General features: G+C 41.1%; 1 protein-coding gene across 1 annotated transcript in view; it reads left to right on the top strand.

The window, feature by feature from the left end:
• PDE11A (phosphodiesterase 11A) overlaps positions 1-21,556 on the top strand; it is a 375,594-nt gene that overhangs the window by 273,059 nt on the left and 80,979 nt on the right. The window contains exons 11-12 of the mRNA XM_021703017.1: positions 11,159-11,305; positions 11,543-11,650. Of these exons, the coding sequence (XP_021558692.1) occupies positions 11,159-11,305; positions 11,543-11,650 (255 nt within the window). The remainder of the gene's footprint in view (positions 1-11,158; positions 11,306-11,542; positions 11,651-21,556) is intronic.

Genomic DNA, 21,556 nt, shown 5'->3' with positions numbered 1-21,556 from the left:
CATGTTGCCCTCATGCATCCACTGCAAGGACTTATCTCCCTCTTGGAGAGATGAAGCAGGCTCTCTTGCCCCTCAGAGTCACACGGCTGATGAGCTCAGACTGGAGCCTGAAGACCAGGGCCACAGGCTCAGAGGTCCCTCTGTGGGTCTCCTACTACAAGTAGCCCTGGTGATCTATACACAAATAGTGCATTAGTTTCATTCAAAATTAGAAGGCTACTTGACTCACTTAATTTTGCCTGAGCTTGGATTTCTGCACGTGTGTGTGTCTCCATGTGAAGGATTCACAGAGGTGGTTGACAGTAGGTCCCGCAAGCTCAAATCCACAAGAGGATGTTGTGGCATGGTTTGGGGAGAATAAGTAAAATAACTTTCAGTGAGATTATCAGGTGTTCATTCACTCATTCAATAAATGTTTAGTGAGTTTCTTCCAGGTGCCCTGCAAAACTATCCTGGACACTTAGGACACAAAAGTAAACAAGACAGACACAATCCCTACCTTCCTGTAGCAGACCTTTAACAAATAATTACATAACACATTACTGATGATGCAGAGATGTCATCATCCAGCTTCCCACCCAAGTTCAGGTGTGCAGAGCACCCCCACCAGCACTCCTCCAGGTACCTGGGACCCTACCCCTCTTTCTTGGCTTTATTGGTGGCCTTAGGTATTATATGTTTTGGGGACTGGGCAGAGGTGCTGTTGCTCAGACAAGTCTCACTCCCATCGAGTGGCCAGCGGATGAGGTGCTGACAGTGATGAGCTAAAGTCTTCACCAGTCTCCCATGGACAAGTAGCTGGTGAATCTCTGAGTGCAAACAATGGGGGGTATCCACTTGAGCAAAGGCAGGACAATCCATGTGTGAATCCAGATTCAGCTACCGTGTAGCTCCTGGAAGTTCAAACAATGCTTCCATGGCAGTCCTTTGCTAGGTGCACCTACTTCTTGCGCAGATGTCCCGGGATCAGTTGCTGTGCTCCCAGAGACTCTCTCTTTCCTTTCTTACCCCACTCTGTGACCTCTGTGAGGTGGCGACATTCTTCCTACCCCTTCCTACCTCTTCTCCCCCAGGAGCTCCTTTGGTTCTTTCAGAATAGATCCCGATGGCCCACTGACTCAGAGCCCCACTCAACTGAGAACAAGTTTCTTTTCCTGGAGGACTCAGAGGGCTGCTTGATCTTCACATTTTCCCAGAAGAGGAAAGAAAGTGTTTGCTGCTGCGTGCAGCAAAAAAAGGGAAAAACAAAGACATTGTTTTTCCATAAGAAAAGAGTCCCCAGTCTATCACCTGCCACAACAAAAACTGTGACCAGAGCTTTGAAGGTAAGCTTCTGGGAGCTCTGACTACAGAGGACAGAGACTGTGACTGCCCAGGGACAAGGGAGCAGGCTGGCAGGGACAGTGAGCGGAAGTCAGTCCTGGGATTACAGGCAAGACACACTCTCGGGCTGTGCTCCAGGACCGCAGATGGGAGCCTGGCCAAGCTGCTGCCTCCCAGGCTCTAAGGGCCGATTAGGGCAAGTCCTGAATCAAGCCACTGTCATCAACCTGGGGCCCTGGAGGTCTGTGCTTCCTGGTTTTGTGCCATCTGCAGGTCAGAGGGGAACTCTACTCTGTCTGTGCTGTTCTCTGCCTGCAATCGTCCATGTTTCCTAATGCTCCTGGTGAACTTGCATTCATCCTTCGATGCCCACATCAGCTGACCCTCCTCCACTGCGGTTCTTGGCCTCCTCTATGCTCCCTCCCCTTGTTACCTCTGAACTTTATGCTTCCAATTTGTCCCTAATAGTTCTGTGTCCTCTTCTTTCTCCCTGCATAGACCATGAGCATCTCGGGAATGGAGTCTGCATCTCTTCTTAGGTTTCAATACAAGCTTTACGAACTTGAGAACCTTTTCATCATAGTAACTATTACGTAAACATTTTAAATTATTCTCAATATGCTTTATAAAGCAGAAGTTTAATGATGATTTAGAATGAAGGCAGTGGCATTATTTCATCAAACTCTCCCAGGGATTCCAAGAGCGCCCTGTGTTTCCCCCTTCACAGCACTTCCCACATGGTATTGTCACTGCCTGTCGGCTTCATTGTGTCTCCTGACAGACCGTGAGCACAGGGACCACACTGATTTCAGAAATATATCTGGAGCCAGTGCCGACCGTGCCTGTCGTTGGGTTGGGCACCCAACACCGGTGTGTTCAATGAATCGGAATGAAATTCAGAGGTCTCCTAAGTGGTAGAGTGGGTAGAGTGGGTAGAGTTGGTTTCTCAGGGTCTAGTCACTGAAATTCTTTACGTCCACTCCTTCCTTCTTTGAGGCTATCGGTATAAAAATTACTAACAAGTACACCAACAGCATGCCAACAACCACCACGGTTGTACAGTCACTATTAGTTAGTGTTTCCTATTTTCAACCACTACTGGACCCTGACCCTGAGTGGGGGTTATTTCATTTACTCCTCACAGCAGCCGCACAACAGAGTTTTATTGTGTCTACACCGAGCGTGCTCAGTCTCAGGCTTACCTCAACTTCGTGCCCAGGGCCCTTAGCAAGTAGGGTCGGGGGTAGGATTAGAGCCCATATCTGTTGTGAAGAGAGTTCCAGGCAGCTACAAGGTAAATAAATAGCTTCAAGAAAAAACAATTATTAGAATTTAAGCCACACTCTTTAGAAACATAACTGCACAAATCCCTATAGAGCCAAACCTTTTCCTAGAGGACGGTATTGTTAGGTTGATGCTTTATCAGTTGTTGGCAGTGAATATTTTTTTCCCCACATTTTATTAGGAAAATTTTCAAACATAGATAAAAGTCCATTCCTACTATCTTCTTTTTTTATTAAAAAAAAAAAAAGAAAGAAAGAAAGAAAGAAAACGTCCAAAGAATTGCATAGCAAACCCTCATCAATCAGCGGTTTTTCACTTCATTGAGGAACCCCTTATACTCTGCCTTCCATCCCCCAAATTTGCACACCGCCCAAAGCCACGCCAGCTCTGAGTAATTTGCTGCTGTGCTTCCTGAAGGGCTCGTGTTCACAACAATGGTTTTCAAAAGTTAGCAAGCATCAGAAGCAGAGGGCTTGTTAAGCATAAGTAGAGTTTTCTGATTCAGAATTTGCATTTCTAACAAGTTCTCAGGTGGTGATATAGCTGGTCTGGAGTCCACTCTTTGAGAATTAATGGCTTGGGAAATTTTTCCCTAAAAACCACAAGAGACGTTTCTCTGTAGACTCAGACAGCATAGCTGTGTCTCTATGAGTTTCCTTAGCCCTGTCTTTTTAAAAAATCTTATGAACTCTGTAAATTATCTAACATACCAGATTCTCTTTATAGTGGTTGCTAGGAAGCTTACAGACAAATTTCTGGCTATCCTTACAAATGTCTTGACGCTAGGGCATGCATTTTATCTAGTAACTTCACTTCTGATCATGATTTATATTCCTATCCTTAGTTTCTCCTTGATTTCTCTTTCTGGGCTATTTTTATTTTCTCTTACTCTTTGTTATTGCATGGATTTTGAAATCCACATTAAACATTTTTTTTTGGAACAAAGCAGGTTATGTATATAACACTACCACCAGCAACAATAAAACAATACTTTGATATACCATATTTTTTTTCTAATAGGAAACATTTTTCTAACAGAAACATTTTTTAAAAGAAAGCATTTTCTAACAGAAACATTTTTTAAAAGAAAAATTACTCCACAGGGCTCACCTCACTCAAGGACCACTGGCTTGATTTTAAATTAAAGATTCAACACATCATCATCTCTTAGTGCTAATTCTCTCTTACCTTACCCACTGCCTTTAAGACCACCATAATGTACTCAATGCAAGATGGATTAATCTTGTACTCTTAAACAATCTTCTTTCATAAAGAAACTACAGAAAACATGAAAATATATAAACAAATACTGCGTCGTCTGACCTGGGATATCTGCATGTGTTAAAGCAGAAACACTTGATAACCTTAAAAAAAAAAACAACACACAACTTATATCGAGTTGCTTTTAATTTTATCTTAAACGTTACATACTAGAAAAAATAAAATCTCTTTAAAAATGACCAGTTTCTGTTGAAATGCAGTATTTAAATGTTCAGTGCTGCTGTGGAGACTGTTTCATTGATAAACATAAAAAAGAAGGGCACATTAGAAATATGAAAGAGCCAGTGTTAAAAAGACATCACATAAAAGAAAGTTTCTCTGTTTCCAAAAGGAACACCCACTCTAATGTTTCTTTTACTTTTTGTTCTCACCATGACAAGAAAAATCTGTGAGCATCATGCCTCCCGAGGCTTATGCTGTTGCATAAAAGATAACAAAGGCGGTTCCTGAGATCAATCGGAAACAGGTAGCATTGAGATTGTTTAACCAGAACAACTCAAACAGAAATATAAGATTTTTAACTTCTGGGGAAATTTCTGAAAATCACATGTCAAGAGATGATAGAAGTTCCATTCTCCTATTAAGAGATTCAAAGTAATAGGTGTACTCAAGCCTAGAAAACCAAAGTGAATTAAGCAGTAATTGAGAATAACTAAAGGTTAGTGAGAAAAAGGACATACTGTACCTAAGAGTTCGTATTTCTTTAAACTTTCCTCTCTTTTTCAATATAGTGATTATTGACTACAAATCCTCCTTGCTTTTATGCACTTAAAAAAGACAAATACATAAAATGCCCTTTGACTTGGTTAGCTGTGTAATGGGAAGTGTTGCCAGTGTTTAGGTGAAGCTTAAGTATTCATGTATACCAAGATTCTGGGAGGAAACAGGCCTCAGTGTGTACAGAAGGATCACCCGGTGAGTTTGTCAAGCTACAGAACCCATGTTAAACCACCGAGGAGTCTGAAGAAAGCTATGGGCCCCTCCCCCGCCGCCGTTACAAATAATCACATTCAAACCAATCTGCGTACCTGATTCAGGGACCTACCTACTTCCTGCTCTAAAGGGTATACGTGAAAACTCTAGAGTATAAAGTGACTGTAAATATTACAGTGATTTCTATAACTGCAGAGAAGGACATCACTGTAGGATGAGATAGGAATGAATGAATGGAAATGAACTTGTAAAGAAGATGGCGTTTGAATTTCAGTTGGCACAGAGTAAGGAAGAAGTCAAACCCCATGGTGGGGGCCGGGGAGTAGTATAATCTGAAACAGAGAGGGAGAGATGAGAATAAGGATAATGAAATGCCCCGCCTGATGCTTCCACAGACGACTGGAAGATGGTAACACCATCTTCATTTTACTTCATTCAGCAGGCCACATTGAACACTTAGAGGTATTCGAAGAGGGAGTTACAGAATAAAAAATGGTGTGGGCGGAGTTAAAGGCATAAAGTCTATGTTTTAACACATATGCATGTTAAAATATACTATGTTTATATTTTAACCTGAGATAGGATAGGGCCTTATAATTCTTCTTTTAAAAATATTTCTTGACAATTCTTAGACATTTATATTCTCTCTTATGTTCTAAATTTTACTGTTTCCACATATAAATTGAGCCCGTGAGCTGCAGTGTTTGGTCATCTCCTTATTGTATGTCTGGCCCCAGGAACACAACTCAGAGCTTCACATTACTGCCACCCAGGCCACCAGCTGGCTTCATAGCCTTTTGTGGCTTCTGGCGGTGTTTTGTAGACACGCAAGGTGGGTGTCGCCTGCAAACGTGTTGGGCGGCCCGCACCTCCTCCGTCCGCTGAGCAGCTCGCTGCTGGAGCTTTGTTGCGCTATCTTCTTTGAATTCTGTATCTTTCCCCACACATGTCACATGTTGTGGGCTCCCAAATAGCCCAACTTTCCTGTTTGAAAGTTGATTTAGGAAAGCAACGTTGCACTGGGATTAATAAAAAATCGTTTCCTCTTTTCCTGAGCAAGAGCAGAAATTCGTTAAGATGTCACTTTTCGCCACTAGAAATATGACTGTATACTACCTAAACTACTAACTACTTCTAGGACTGTTAGTCCCTCTAAAACCTGAGTGACTCATATGTTTTAAGCACTTCTCAACTGCGTTCCCAAATGTCCAGAGAAACCTTCCCAGGTTTCTGACAAAGGATCCTGTCTACACAGAAGGATCCCTCACCTTCCTGCTCTCCGCCCAGCATCTCACCTGTTTGCTGCTTCCCTTACTCTTGCCTGGCCAAGGGTAGTATCAGCCCCATGCGTGCTCTGCTTTCCTGTCGGAAGCTAATGTCATTTGCCCGAAGTCTGCTTCTGCTCCCTCAGAGAAGTTATTTTTTTCAGGATGGTCTTAGGAGTATTGAACTGATTCTGTGTTCCCTCTAATCAAAACAATGCTAACGACCGGGGCTATTCTAAAGGCAGTTGTGAACCTAGAGACTTCCCAAATGAATTCATGTAAGACCAAAACATTGTCCTCTCAAATGGTTCCAGGCTGCTCATCATGAAAAGTGGATCGATAATTATCTGGATCTAAGTCCCAAACATCTCTCCTGGTGCACCCAAGTTAGCTTGCATAAAACAGGGATGAGGGACCCTTTGGCTTGGCAGCAGCCCATTTTTAGAGGCAGTATAGTGGTTGGGAACCAGATGCCCCAGGTTCAAATCTGCCTCTGCCAGTCACCATTGTGCAAATTTGAACAGATTACCTATCATCTATTCCCGTGGCCTCGTCTGTAACATGGGATTAAAAATATTCCCTACCTCTTCGGGTCCTCGTGAGGAGCAAGTGAGTTAATATGCATAAGGTGCCAGAACAGTGCCTGGCATGTGGTAAGAGCTGTAACAGTGTGGCGAAATAAAGAACGTCGCAGGCCCTTCCACATCCCCACAGCCCGGTCCCCTGCCTTCCATAATCCCAGGATCCTAAAGCCCCCAACTTCTGCTCTTGTCCAGAGGAGCCCGTGAGTGAGTGGGCTGGAGTGGCGACAAGTCATTCTGCCTTTGAAATGCTTGGCTTGGACCACCACCCACTTTGTTGTTTCTTCCCATTTTCTGAACATCACAAAATGTAATATTCATGTGTCAGGGGATCCAGGATTGTATTTTAACATTTTATGGCCTCTTTGCAAAGCTACCTTTTCAATTTTAGAGGAGGCGGTTTTATGACTTCCTTTGATAACCACTTAACTATTAAGACCCAAACAAAGAAGAGGCATGGTCAAAGGATATCAGGTACTCCCAGCCAGCTAGAGTCCCACTTCTTGAACATTATTCAAATTAGCTCCAGGACTCATAATTCTGTGTTTTCATTTATTGCTGCACTAAAGTAAATTGTTCTTTTATCCAAATGTTATTTCCTGGCTATTAATTCAGTAGTTACTTTGGATTGTAGCACTCTTCTTTGATTTAGGGATATGGTGCCTTATAAATATTTAAAAGTTGAAGACTGACAATTGGAGAAACTGACTTTGATTTGTTTTGTTAACATCCTATGTCTAGAGTAATTATAGGTCTGGAAGACGTGATCCCATTCTCTACTTATCAGAAGATATGCAGAGCTTGTGTTTCTATAACAAGGACATTTGGCAACAGAAGGCTCTTCCCAACTCTTTTGCAGACAAGATCTCCATGCACACCTCCTCAGGACACACCCTACTCTTAATTCTTCATAATTTCCCCCAGAAACCGCTCTTGAACCCAGGAGTGGGGATGAAAACTATCTATACTTCTCAAAATAGCTGAAACTGGCCATTTCTGAAAGGCTGGGGACTTTCTCTGCATCTACAAGTGCCGGCAAGGGTTTACGACAGGGCTTGGGGTGATCCATAGACTGGTATGATTTAACTGTGGATCAATCAACCTGTTAGGGGAAAAAAGACAAGGTCAATAAGTATGGGTCTTGGTGAACCATAGGTCACCCTACATTTTTCAACCTAATGTTCTTATTTCCTTTCCATTAACATTTCATAATGAAAAAATGCCTATATTCTTTAATTTTTAAGATAATTAAGTGAATTTAGTGCCTTTGAAGGGTAGAGGATTTACAATGGCATCAGAGATGACACTATTAATAATCCACAAGACAGGGGCCACCTGGAGAGCGACACGGCCTCCGCTGCCACATAAGCTCCTCGGCAACCAGCTGGGAGGGGGTTGGACTTCCTCTGCCAACGCAGGACCAGACTCTTCTCCTGAGAGCAGAAACACTTGTGTCTTTTGGGACGGGGCTCCTACCCTCTTGGGAAGTGGTTTTCCAGTTGTATTTGAGTCTGAACTTGAACAAACTACCACGAGCACAGATATTCTAGGTAGAGAGAAAGCCCTTGAAACATGTGGTGGAAGTAGAGAGTCGTTCTGGAGTTTCCCCAAGGGAAAGAAACACCGCATCCTCCTCTAAGAGTGTTACAGCCTAAAAGGCAAGGTCAGGATTGACACAGGGGTACAGAATAAGAGAAAAGGGTGTGCACGGTTGCCGCCAGGCCCATGCACGTAGAAACAAAGGGATTAAAAACCAAAGGTCAGTTTACCTCTGAGTTCTCCAAGCTGATCATTTAAGGCACCATTTAAAAAACACAATTTAAATGATTTTTGGATAACGATGGTAGAGTAAACGGACTCATTTTCTTTTGTTCCTGCCTCAGGCCCCACTAAAAAATCATGAAGAATTTTTTTTTAGGGTATAAATTCTCAAAAGCAAAGAAATTGGGAGAGGACTTAATAATAACAAAATTTTGAAAGCTAGAAAACAGATGGATAAATATTAAGTAATTTAGCAAACCCAAGAAAGCCAAAATAAGCCAGCCATGGGAAAAGCTGAGAGACAAACAAATTTATACCACAGAGCCCCTCCCAGATAGCTCCAGAACTGGCTAATTAAGTACCTTTGGAAGTAGGGATGAGGGTGGGACTATGTCCAGGAAAATGGGGAATCTAAGAAACAGTGACATCTCCAGATCCTTTGTCTCACGCCTCCACTTCATAAACACTGAGAGCTGTGTGTAGCTTAAGAGTGTATAACAGCTGCTCTTTGGGTTAGGGAGACTCCAGCGCAGAGCTTGAGGGTAGGCCTACAGGCTGCACACAGGGCTGAATGAAGGGCTAGAAACCAGTGCTGGGGCTCCTCCCCCAAGCCCCTTCCCAGCCAGGCTCCACCCGCAAGATTCTTCTCTGGGGAATCTGAGTAGCTGAAGAGCAAAGTCCTGAAGATACCCCACATTTGGTGGCTTTCCCAAGGAAACAGTTCAGTTAGATTCCCCCTCCAGAGAAGGCTGCAGGAGATTTAACAGGAGCTATTAGAGCCTGACTTGTACACAGAAGCTGAAAATCAAAGATGACCATACAGCTAAGGAAAACCTCTAACACTCTGAAACCTCTGATATATGAAAATGATTGCTTGACAGATAAGCTGATTAAGACAGAGACTAAACCGTCAGCAGATGAATGGATAAAGAAAATGTATTACAGTTGACCCTTGAACAACATGAGGGTTAGGGGCGCCAACCCCCATGCCGTCAAAAATCTGTGTAAAATTTTGACTCCCCCAAAACATAACTACTAATATCCTTATTGACCAGAAGCCTTACTGATAACATAAACAGTCGATTAACACATATTTTGTATATTGCATGTATTAGGTACTGTATTCTTACAATTAAGTAAGCTAGAGAACATAAAACGTTAAGAAAATCATAAGAAAGAGAAAATACATTTACAGTACTGTGTCGTCTTTACTGAAAAAAAGCCACATATAAATGAACCCATGCAGCCCAACCCATGTTGTTCAAGTGTCAACTGCATACACATGCAACGGAATATTATTCAGCCTTAAAAAAGAAGGCAATCCTGTCATATGGTACAACATGAATGAACCTTGAAGACATTATGCTAAGTGAAATAAGCCAATCACAAAAAGATAAATACTACCTGATTCCCCTTACATGAGATATCTAAAGTAATCAAACTCATAGAAACTGAAAGGAGAATGGTGGTTGTGGGGACTGCAGGGGAGAGGAGAATGGGGAGTTGTCCATTGGGTGCAGAGTTTCAGCCACACAAGGTGAAAAGTTCCAGATACCTATCGTACAACAGTGTGCATATAGTTAATACGGTACCATATTTTTATATTTGTTCATTGTTCTTCTGTGTTGTGGGGAATAAACAGTGTTCAGATTTTAGCCTAGAGATGTAAACTCTTATGGAGGAGCATGGAGTTGGGAAGGCAGGACTGATTATATGGTTTCTAGAATGCTTAGAGTGACCAGCGTTGGATTTCATTGCTCAGCCAAATTAGTCCCAGGGTGAAGATAACTCCTTGAGTAATTTACACCCAGTGAATAGACTAGAAATATGAATCCAGAATATCCCCGATAGCTTGAAAAGGTAGAAATTATTCCCTTACCAAGAGTGGCCCAAAGGATATGGTGAACCCAATGAAATCAGCATGAAAATGATTCCCTAAGATTTTGTTCTTCCCTTTAAGTTTGTGTGGGGCAACTGATGGACGGCTGCCTCACGTGGGTGTTTTGAAAACCCTGAATATGTATGACCAGTATTGTAATTACATTGTGATGTTTATGTAGAATGAAACTAAACGATATTGTAAATTTATTCTTTTGGTGAAACATAACGCTGGTGCTGATCCTCCAAACGTCGCCTATTCTATTAAGAAAACATTTTGTGCCAGAGATGCTCTGTCTGATCCTTTCCATCCTTCTGAATATACAGAACATGTGTGTAACAAAGGGCATGTGCGGAGCTACAAGATATAAGGACACAAGAAACGGAAATAAGGATACACAACGCAAGGATATAAGAATACAAGAAACAAGGCAAAGGGGTGTATTCCCATGTCCTCCTCTGAATAGCAGCAATTAAAATTAAAATAGCAGCAATTAAAACCAGATGTTTCTTGCATTTAGTGCTCTGTAATATGCATCAGAATATATTGTATGACTGCAGTTTCAGTAAACTAGACAGCTTTGTATTCTAAATTCTGCAGACTAGTTCCAGTGTGTATATTTTCCCTTCAGATTAGCTTCCCTTCCCCCCTCCCACCCTCTTCATTTGCTTGGGGCATTTGCAGCTCCGAAACAAAAAACATTTCCAGCTCAGAGTTTAGCTCTATCGGAGTGTAAGTGCAGGTCAGGTCTGATTTATGTGGCACGTCTGATAAGCAGGAAAGGAGAGAGCAAGATGAGGGCTTTGGAAAAGCTGGTGAACTTGGCTTGACTTCTGTCTTCTGTTTTGTAGGCAGCCAACGTCCCTCTGGTGTCAGAACTTGCCATCGATGACATACATTTTGATGACTTCTCTCTTGATGTTGACGCCATGATCACAGCTGCTCTCCGGATGTTCATGGAGCTGGGGATGGTACAGAAATTTAAAATTGACTATGAGGTAAGATGTTCTGACAAGGCGATCTGCCTAGGACAACATGGTAGCCAGCTTGCCCAAATGCAACCTGAGGATGATACTACTCAGCCTGCACACCTCCTGGGATTACCGTGAGAACCCTGGGAGGTTTGTGGAAAGGCTTGGGTGGTGACGATGACTCAGACATAAGGCATCGTTTTGATAACAGCCCACTGGAGACACATCCAACCGCCTGATACAACCTTTCCCTTCCCATTTCAGACACTGTGTAGGTGGCTGTTGACAGTGAGGAAAAATTATCGAATGGTTCTGTACCACAACTGGAGACACGCCTTCAACGTGTGCCAGCTGATGTTTGCGATGCTCACAGTAAGTGTGTTCGGTAGCAGTGGAAGGTCATCTGTCATTTGTAGGGGCCTAGAGGCCTTCTTCTTCGCATTTCCATTTCTCTGACAAATTGCCACGTGATTTATTTTACACTGGAACTTACCTGCCCTGGTTATGGGAGTATATATTTCACAACAATTTCTGGACTTTAAGGCAGTAAAATCGCTGACACCTTGAAGCAGGTGTAGTCTTGGCATGATTGCTTGAGCCTCTTTTCAGTGTTTTATCTTGGGAAACTGGTTCTTTTTACAAAAGAAATGCTTGGATTTTCAAAGTAATCTTCTTGCAGAGGACAGGGGCTTGAGTAACAAAACATAAGGGATCCCTGGATAAGACTCTCTCGGTTGGTGAAAAGCCACAGTCAGGACGCGTGAACATTACCCACAGGAACATGGAAATCCTGAAAGAACGCTTATCTGTGAGATGCCCCGGGAGGCAAGGGAAGAAAGAAGTAGGAACAAATGCTGTTAGGGCTTAGGGGCACACGAGGCTTAAAATCTCTGTTCTAGGGGCTGTCACCCAGGGAAGGTGGTAGTCTGGTTTTTGGAGATGGTTAGAGCCACTGGCCAGAGGTAAGCCTTGGAATTTAAACTAAAAGCAAATGTTTGTGGCAAAAATTGAAACCAAATCTTCTATTTGTCTCCATTTACTGGCAAGAAATAAGGCTTGTTTTGGCCTTATTTCCACTTATACTGTTAAACTGTAATCAAGTAAAATATTTTCTGGCTTAAATATATTGGCTTCTCTGGCCTCTTGGTTTTATACATATACACATATGTATGTAGATATATGTACATATATTTATATGTATAAACATATTTACCATATAAAATAGAAAAGAATACAAGTTTTAATTATTATAACATAAATCTAAGTACCTTACATCTTTGTACCCACACTGAAATTTAAACCCAAAATAGGGAACTCCAAATGATATACATTTTTCTTTGACCAAATGAGCAAATACTGTTCTGCTCCTTCCTTATGAAATGATCTGTCCCGTTCTCTGCCTATTAAAATTTTACTCATCCTTGAAGGCACTGATCTATGCCAGTTTTTTCCAGAGTCTTCCCCTATCTCCCCAAGCATCAATAATTACTTCAATCTCTGCACTGTGTCTAGTACAATGTATCTTTCTTTCCGCTGTGTATCTTAAGTCACAGGTCCCTCATTTTGCTATAGAGTCAGCAGCTTGAGGCCAAAGAGATCATTTCTTATTCTTTCAACAACATTCATTTGCTTGCCCAATGAGGGCATTTTTTTGCTGAGGGCCTCGCCAACACTTTGCATGCCCTCATACACTTGGTAGGTTTTCAACAGATGTGTGTTAGGTTAACTTGAACGCCAATGTGCATATAGCATGAGAAGATGGGACCAAAATGTCTTCGCTTTACGCTGGAAGACATCTGTTTTGGATCCTTAGCTGCTTAAGGAGCAAGCAGATTGGCCTGGAAAAACTGGACTGACCCTGTCCTTCTGTAACATACCCCATGAAAGCAGTCGGCCAGACAAATGAGGGAGGAAGATGCTTTGAACTATTAGCCTTAATTGCTCAAGTGCCAATGTTGCTTAAACACACACACACCAAAAAAAAACAACAGAAAAAAACACACTTTCATCTTGCTTTTCCGTATCAGATCTCAGTAGACAAGGAATCATTTTCTGTGTGCAGAGTTTATGTGTCGGACTCACAGAAGACATTCAATAAAGAAATCGTTAACCTGTTATTTTGGAGAACCTATGGATTTATGGTGATTTGCCAAAAATAAGTCAGCGGGAGCCTTATTTGACGAAGGGGAAAAAAGGAATGGCCTTGCTATTATGAGTTAGAGATGTAAAAGACAGAAACAGACTTCTATGACAAGCCTTAAAATAGTTGGGGTGGGGTAAGTTAGCAAGAGCAGTGGGGTCAGGGAGGACACTTAGGAGTAAAAGGAAATACATACCCAGTTTTCTTCAGTATATGTTTCCAAAGTACAAACTTGATCCTTTTCAGGAACTGAAAGAAAGCAGAACTCTCAAGCTCTGTTATTACAACAGGGGTATTCATACTGCCAGAATATTTCAAGGGTATAGTTATTTTTGCAAGTCTGCTCAGCAACCTTGAAGAGTAGCCCTGTGTGAGAAGGTTTGGGTTTTGTTTTTGTATGAATGCTAGCTCAAAAAGGGGAGAATTCTCTGTTAAAGTTCCCACCCTGGCTTTGAAAAAAATACACTGGTGAATGTTATTTTTTTCTCCCTCAGACTGAATTGAGAAGCCACATCTGGAAAAGATATCATTTCCTGCTCATTAGATTTTGCTGAACTTGACTAAGGGTTACAATAGGTTGAAATTATCAACTTTTGTCCCTAACACAAGCAGTCTCTTCAACTTGACCATGGGCAACCTGGTTAACGAGAATTTTTTAACTAAGAAAATAATTACAGAGGTGAAAAAAAATTACTTGATCAGTGAAGAAAAAATGAATTTAATTTACTCATCAGTTCTAATTTCTGGAATACAACCTCAGCTTATGGCAAAATGATAACCTACTCACTTCCCAGAATGGGTATTAAAGCTTCAGACACTGCTGAAAACTAGTAGGGGCTTTCACTGTTCTGTTCTCATTAGTGATTCTATTTCCATTCTAGTTATCTCATATTCTATTTCCATGTATTGAGTTAGAAACAGAATTTTCTCTTAAAAAAAAAAAAATTACCATACACCAACCGACACTGGATTCGTTAGGCCTGAGTCACAAAGCCAAGAAAGCATGGCGCACATATGCTGAGTTTTCCTCTAGATGGCGCTCCAAGGCAAAGTTTCCCAGCCAGTTGCCAAGAAAGGAGGAAAAAAAAACCTTCCCAACCTTCCCTGGGAGTACTTCTTTTCTTCTAGGACAGGAGATAATGAGGCACACACTCCCACACTCTTTTCTTAAAAGAGGCACCACCAAAGCAAGTGTGTCCAAAAAAGCCCCTCCTATCAGGTCAGACTGTATTATGACTGCCTTGCCCACAGAGCTGTTAGCAGGAATACTAGAACATTCTCCATGTGACCTTGTATCTGTGCATGTATTTTTCTAAGCCCATTGTCTCTGAGAGTGGGAAGATGCATAGTTGTGTGTCACTGCTGAGCAAATTATGACACCATGTACAACAGGACAAGCAAGTAGTAAATCTACACACCAGCCTCCAAACCTTTAACCCTAAAATCATTTTGAACATGGAAAATAAACTTATTGACTCAGAATTATGTTTTGCAAAAGTATTCAACCTCATGTCTAGGTAACAAATCGGTTTTGTTCCTTTATGGGGGAAAAAGAATGAACTGCTTTGAAGAATAAGCAATTTGATATAAAACGGTGGAAATTTAGTTCACTGGGAACCCTGCTAATGACTTACTAATTTATTCTACACCTCTGGCCTGAAATTCCCAATTTAGAAATGAAAGCTTCAGTAGTATTCCTTGCTTCTAAAGAGATATTTAGGTAGTTAGAATTTACCAAATATTTTGAATTCCTTGGATAAATACAGCACGGTTACTATTTGGGGCTAAAACAAGGAATAAAAACCTGCAGATCAAGAATAATTATACAAATTCTCTTTATTTATGGAAGCTTGTAGAATAAATATTCCATTAAGCACATACATAATGAACAATGAGAAACACATCTCTCCTATTCACAATGCAGACCAGATAGGGAAAACGACTGTGCTTTTGTTTGTATTCTGTGGAATAAAAGGTATGCGGTAGTGCCAAGGTTACGGAGACATTTTTCGGTTTTATAAATGATGTATGAGTTCTGACAGATTCTCCAGGGGGGATAAAAAAAGGTTTCCTTAAGAGTCAGTGTTCTTTACTATCCCATAAATGTACTCATTAGCACTTTGGGCCATGCCCAGCATCCTGTAGGGCTCTTTCAAAAGAGATGCATTTGAATGAGTGGATTTCGTTGAGGGTAATATTATTCATGTTGCCTAGTGTCCAGTTTTTTAAAAAACTATAAAACGATGAACAACTATCACTGCTAGAAATCTTGTTTTTTCTTCATATCACACTAAGGTTCAGCTAGGGTTCATATAGAATATTATGATCCTGCAGAATTCATTGGATATGAAAAGAGAAGAGCACATGATCACATTAAAATTTACGGTGGTGCAGGCGGCATGGCGCTGGAGGGGGATTGCAGTTAAACACTAGTAATAACCAAGTATCACAGCAAACACATTGACACCCCCTGACATTTACGGGGGCTTCTTAAATCTTAAATGTGGAGGTAGCGTGTTTAAGTCCATATTTGTGTTGTCAACAAGGTTATTTTCAGAGATAAGCCAAGTCATTTTATTGATAATTCAAACTAGAGAGCAGAAGGGACGTTTAGGGAGAAAAATCCATCCTATTCACCAGCTTGAGGATAATGTGCTGTCTGCTGTCTGCTGTTTTCAGAGAAGTCCTTGATTTTTGAGATAGAAAATTTATTCTGGAAAGAGATCTGAGAAGCACAGTTGGAAATCTCCCTCACTCCCTCTCTTCCCTCCCACCACCCCCACCCCCACCCCCCTGGCCTCCCAAGAAGGACAAAGGTCAATTAAAAATTTTTTTAGAACCAATTAAATTTTTGAATTAATATTTTCACTAAGTAACCAGAATCCTAATCTCAACAGAAATCTAGGTGTTTTTTGTAGATTGTCACATTGGGAGGTCCAGAGAGATCTACATGTTTTGTTCTGTAACTGACTATAATAAAGTAACAAACGATAATCATGTTTATAATCATCAAACATCATTTTCACATTGTATTTCCTTTTCATATAAGTAGTAACTACTATATTTACTTGAAAATAAATGGCAGCGTCATCATAACAATGCGATAAAATCTGCATGTTAGAAAAGCCAGTTCTTTAATCTTCATGTAGGTACGTCTTGACTTCCAGTGTAACTTTAAAGATGGCAAATTTTCAATTTAGGAAAGGAGTGATTTTCAGTGTATTTGCAGAATATCAGCACTGGGCACTAATCAATTTGAATACTGTGCTTAAATTACATTTAAGAGTCCTGCCTTTTCATCATTTAAGAAGGTTTCTATTTTTCTTCTCTCTGGCCACCTCTGAGAGCCCCAATTAAGCACACCATGCTTCTAGTTGACATTCCCTTTATCCACATTTATTTTATAAAAGGAAAAAGGCAAAGCCACACATAATTAAGAACCCGGTGCGCTAATAACCAAACATACAATTGGGCAGAAGGATAATCCAATCCATTTCCTCACACAGGAGAGTAACCTCCATAACTCACTTTAAGCGCTGCCATTCATGAGTTATGGGTCATTCCCTTCCTAGTGAAAATAAATTCTCCAGCACCATCAGCCAGAGCTGGGTATTTTTCTTAGGACATGTAAATTGTAAAAGTGTATGAACATAATCATGTCCAGTATTCTGGGGTGCGTATAAGCTCCTGCTCATGGACACAGGCTTGTGAGGAAATGAATGTGCTTTCAGGGCTCGGGCTGCCTTGTTACAATATAGGATTTTTGATTAAAGGGAACTTATTCTTGAGATTTTTACGGTGTTGGTAAACTGCTTAATCTGTCGCTTTGTGTTTTATGACACCAGCCGAGTCCTCCAGGTCAGGGAGACCCAGCAGCAAAGCCATGGTAATTTAGCATCACCTCCATTCTCCCTGGTTTATAACTTAGTGATGGCACTTCCGTGGGGCTGGAAATGGGCACTTCAAGGTGTCAAGCTGGGAGCTTTAAGAAGTTTTAATTCTTCATGAGTCCAGTGTTTAATTTTGGCTCAACAATGGCAAATAAAAATTTGCGTAAGCTTTGAAGAGCCCTCATAGTCTTGAAACTCATCAACCTGGCTTCTCGTACTTGGAGAGGTCTGTCTCTGCACAATTAATGTTCACCAAGTGATCTGCCTCATTTTCTGTGCTCACAAACCACATGCTGTATTATATTCAGTTCACTAGTAATTTATCACAAAATATAAACTACCTTTCTAAACATGAACAAAAAGTCTCTGCCCTCAAAAAAATCACAAAGCACATCTATTTTTAGTGTTGAAAGCTAAGTCCTTAAGAATCGAATATGCTTTTTATTGTTTCTTTTTGAAATACAGTGTGTGCTGCATGCACACAGATATGTAGTCCTTGTATTATCTAAATTGAAGTACAAACTTTGTTTTTCCCAAGTCTTATTAGGATATCCACTCTGAAATTTTCCTTCTACCTTTTGTATGTCTTTTTACACATTTTATCAAAATATGAGAGCAGAGATAATTCGGCCAGTTTTTATTTGACGTCCTGAGAATGAAATAAAGAGTGCTGACCGATGCTGGAGTTTGCTTTGAAAGACGCTAGCTCACAAACAAACAAAGCAATGCATGTGAACAGATAGATGAGACAGGACCAGCAAACCATGGATCCTGTTGTTGAAGTTGGATAATGAAGACGTGGTGGTTCATTATTAGTATTCCACTTTTTGTATGCTTTTAACTTTCCAAAATAAATAATTTTTAAAAATTATGATAATAGGTAGGTTAAAAATTAAGTCTTGGAAGTGGTTTAAAAATAACTCTATAAAATTTATTAGAATCAACCCAATTTTTTTTTCATGCATCAAACATTCATTCAACATACGCAATTACACCAAACAGACCACTGAGTTTTGCTCCCTGGCCTTTCTCAGACTTACATGGGCAAACAGTTGCAACATTACTTGAGGTTGAGAGTCACGATATATCCAAAATATGACTTAGGTTTTACTCTTTGATGACAAGTGCCTTTGGAGGCTTCCGGTTGTAGGAGAGAGTATTTCAATGTAGACTGTAAGATTTTCCCAACTCTTGGGTTGGTAAGGGAAGGATCATTATAGATTTAAATCAGTATTTGGCTGCATTCATCTCGAGGAGAAAGAGAAGCAAGTTTGATCAAAACTACCCCTAGTCCCATGGATAATTAGACAAACTACAACTGGTTTGTGTTACACTACATGCTTTGGTGAAGGGGACATGTAAACATAGTGCTAGATGGTGGTCCCCTAACAGCTGGAGAGGTTCTGGTCTCTGGACCTCAAAAATAGGGCTAAGTGCCTCTTTTTCAGCTTAGCACACCCAAATACTGGCAGAAAAAGATTACTGTAAATTCCAAAGGAGTATGACCATTAAATCTAGATGCTCTGGTTTGTGCAGTAGGGTTTTTTTTTCCCAATAGGGGATTGTGGCTGTGAATACCTGTTCTCCTCCCCATTGTGTTTTCATCACATAAGCCCTGGTTGGCAGAAATAGCATCCTGTTTTAAAAAGAAGATAGGATATGGCATCAAGTAGTGTAAATTTATTCATAAGCACTCTTGGTAAGCAACTGAAATCTACTTCCATCTTAAAGCTTGAGAAAGCCCTCTGCCTAAACTCATTGCTTTGTAGCAGTTGAAAAGGTTGATACCCATCAGCCTGCTCCCTGGATTTGTATGTTGAGAGGTAGCCATTCCATCTTGAAGCCAACAAACAGATTCCCAAAGAGAAACATGCTGGGCTTGCCCTATACACGCCCATGGAGGCCAAACGCGTGACTTAACAACTCTCACCACTCTGATCCACCCACACCGGGCTATGTGCTCAATCGGGAGGGTGACTGAAGGCCCCCTTCTCATAGAACCTTTGGTTCTTGTTCGCAGATCTAAGTTTCACAGAGAGACACGAGCATCTTGTATGTGGCATTTACAATGAAACCCTCAAAGAGTGCTCTTTGGCTAAAGTAAACTTGATTTTAATAATGTATCAAACAAAGGCCCCAGACAGTGATCTGCAACACTCTGCACATCAGAAATTAAGAAAACCAGAAACTAAACCCTTCTTGTCTAAATGCAGCATTTTGGCCCCAAGCTCACATCACTTTGAAGTTGGAAGTCATCTATAGGTCAGTTGAGACATGACACAGATTAGGGATGTGGTGTGCAGATTCTTCTAGAGGGACACTTCCTTGAGAAACCATGTTCTTCTAAACCCCTTGGAATGGTGACCTCTTCTTATCCAGAAAGAGAGAAAAATGAAGGGGAGAAGGAAATCTCTACAAAAACTAATCGTGTTCTCCCTCAACTTTAGCCAATCCACTGAGGGCTCTGCTTTAGTGCCTGGCTGTCAGCATCCATGGAGGAACATTCGGGGAGCCAAGAACCTTAAGTCTGGAATTTCTGCAACCATTAAGAATTCCTAGTACATCATTGGATTCCCTCCCTCTTTGTCTGCCATGTGCTAGATCTTGAAATCAACAGGATGAACTCAGGAAATCCCTCATCATTCAGTACCTCCGACACCAGGTGCAAAAACAAATGTGAAGGCAGAACTTCTGGCATCACTCTCTCAGCTTCCCATGCTGGAGCCGAATACACGACAAGGGTCTTGCAGTCCATAATCTACCGTCTCCAGAAACAGAGCAGGGGTGGCTGACCTCTTCCAACATTAGTCTTTCCTACAAAGCACAGCCAGTGTTGTGATGGTTTCTCACTAGAAAGGGGACCTTTACAGCATGCCTCAGGCTGGCCAGGGTCATTCCTGTCTTCCTCCGTGCTCTCTTCCTTGTGCTTGGAACAGTGTAAATGCTTCATAAATATATGCTCAATGAATCAATGAATGAATGGACACTTTTCAAGATGTTAGTGCTTCCCTCGTGCCTAACATGGAGCAAATGCTTAATGAATATTCGCTCGATGAATAAATGAGTGAAGGACACCTGTGAGGTTGTCACTATTTTATTCCGAGCTAGGAGAGTTTGATGAAACATGGGCTTACTCTTAAAACAAAACAGAATTTAGACACACACACACACACACATATATATATTCTAATGAATAAATGTTTTTTATGGAAATTTTGGACACAAAGGAAAATTTTTAAGTCAACTGTGAACCCATTATTGGTAACATTTTGATGTCCTGACAGTCTTTTTCTGTGCAGGTATTGAGTAAAGTTGGGATGTTACATATAAACCATTGTATCTTTCTTTTCTCTCCAAACCTATTTGTACATCACTCTTTATGATCAGTTACGTCTTGATGCACCCGAGCTCATGTTTAGGCGCAAGATGTCCAGTGGTTCTGCAATATCAACCTATCACCACTCAAGAATATTCCTTTGTGGAATAAAGCACACACCAACTGATTCTTTATTATTTTTTTTTTAAAGATTTTATTTATTTGACAGAGAGAGACACAGCGAGAGAGGGAACACAAGCAGGGGGAGTGGCAGAGGGAGAAGCAGGCTTCCCGCGGGGCAGGGAGCCTGATGTGGGGCTCGATCCCAGGACCCTGGAATCATGACCTGAGCCGAAGGCAGCCGCTTAACTGACTGAGCCACCCAGGCGCCCCTCAACTGATTCTTTAAAGCCATGTCATCTAACACTGTATCATCACAAGAGTATTTAAAAGCTGCATAACTGTACCCACACCCTCACCTTAGTGGCTGAATAGCAGAGTGGATGAGAACACACTTGGGAGCCAGGTTGCCTGAGTTCTAATCCACCTCTGTTACATTCTAACAGTGCATTTTAGTGCCTCAATAGCCTTATCTATAAAATGAAAGATAAGAACAGCATCTCCCTTAGAGCGTTCTTATAAGGATTAAATGAGTTAATGGATTTGAAGTATATAGAACAGTGCCTGGCATACACAAGCACTATAGAAGTGTTAACTACTGTTAGTATTATCCCAAGCCTTTTCTCAGATACGAAATCATTATCCACAATATCAGTTGCCTGATATACAATAAGCACTTAATAACATTTGTTAAATGAACGAAGCCTCTATAGCACCATCTATATTGTGATATTATGGCTCTTGTTTTTTAGACCTTTTTGGATTCTACAGAGCCACAAAGCAACAGTCATTTTTCTCTGCCCATGATTTCC

Source organism: Neomonachus schauinslandi, chromosome 3 (genome assembly GCF_002201575.2).
Source record: "Neomonachus schauinslandi chromosome 3, ASM220157v2, whole genome shotgun sequence".
In the NCBI taxonomy this organism is placed as follows: domain Eukaryota; kingdom Metazoa; phylum Chordata; class Mammalia; order Carnivora; family Phocidae; genus Neomonachus; species Neomonachus schauinslandi.
Note: the sequence above shows the minus strand (reverse complement) of the source record. Positions and strands in the feature narration are given on the sequence as shown.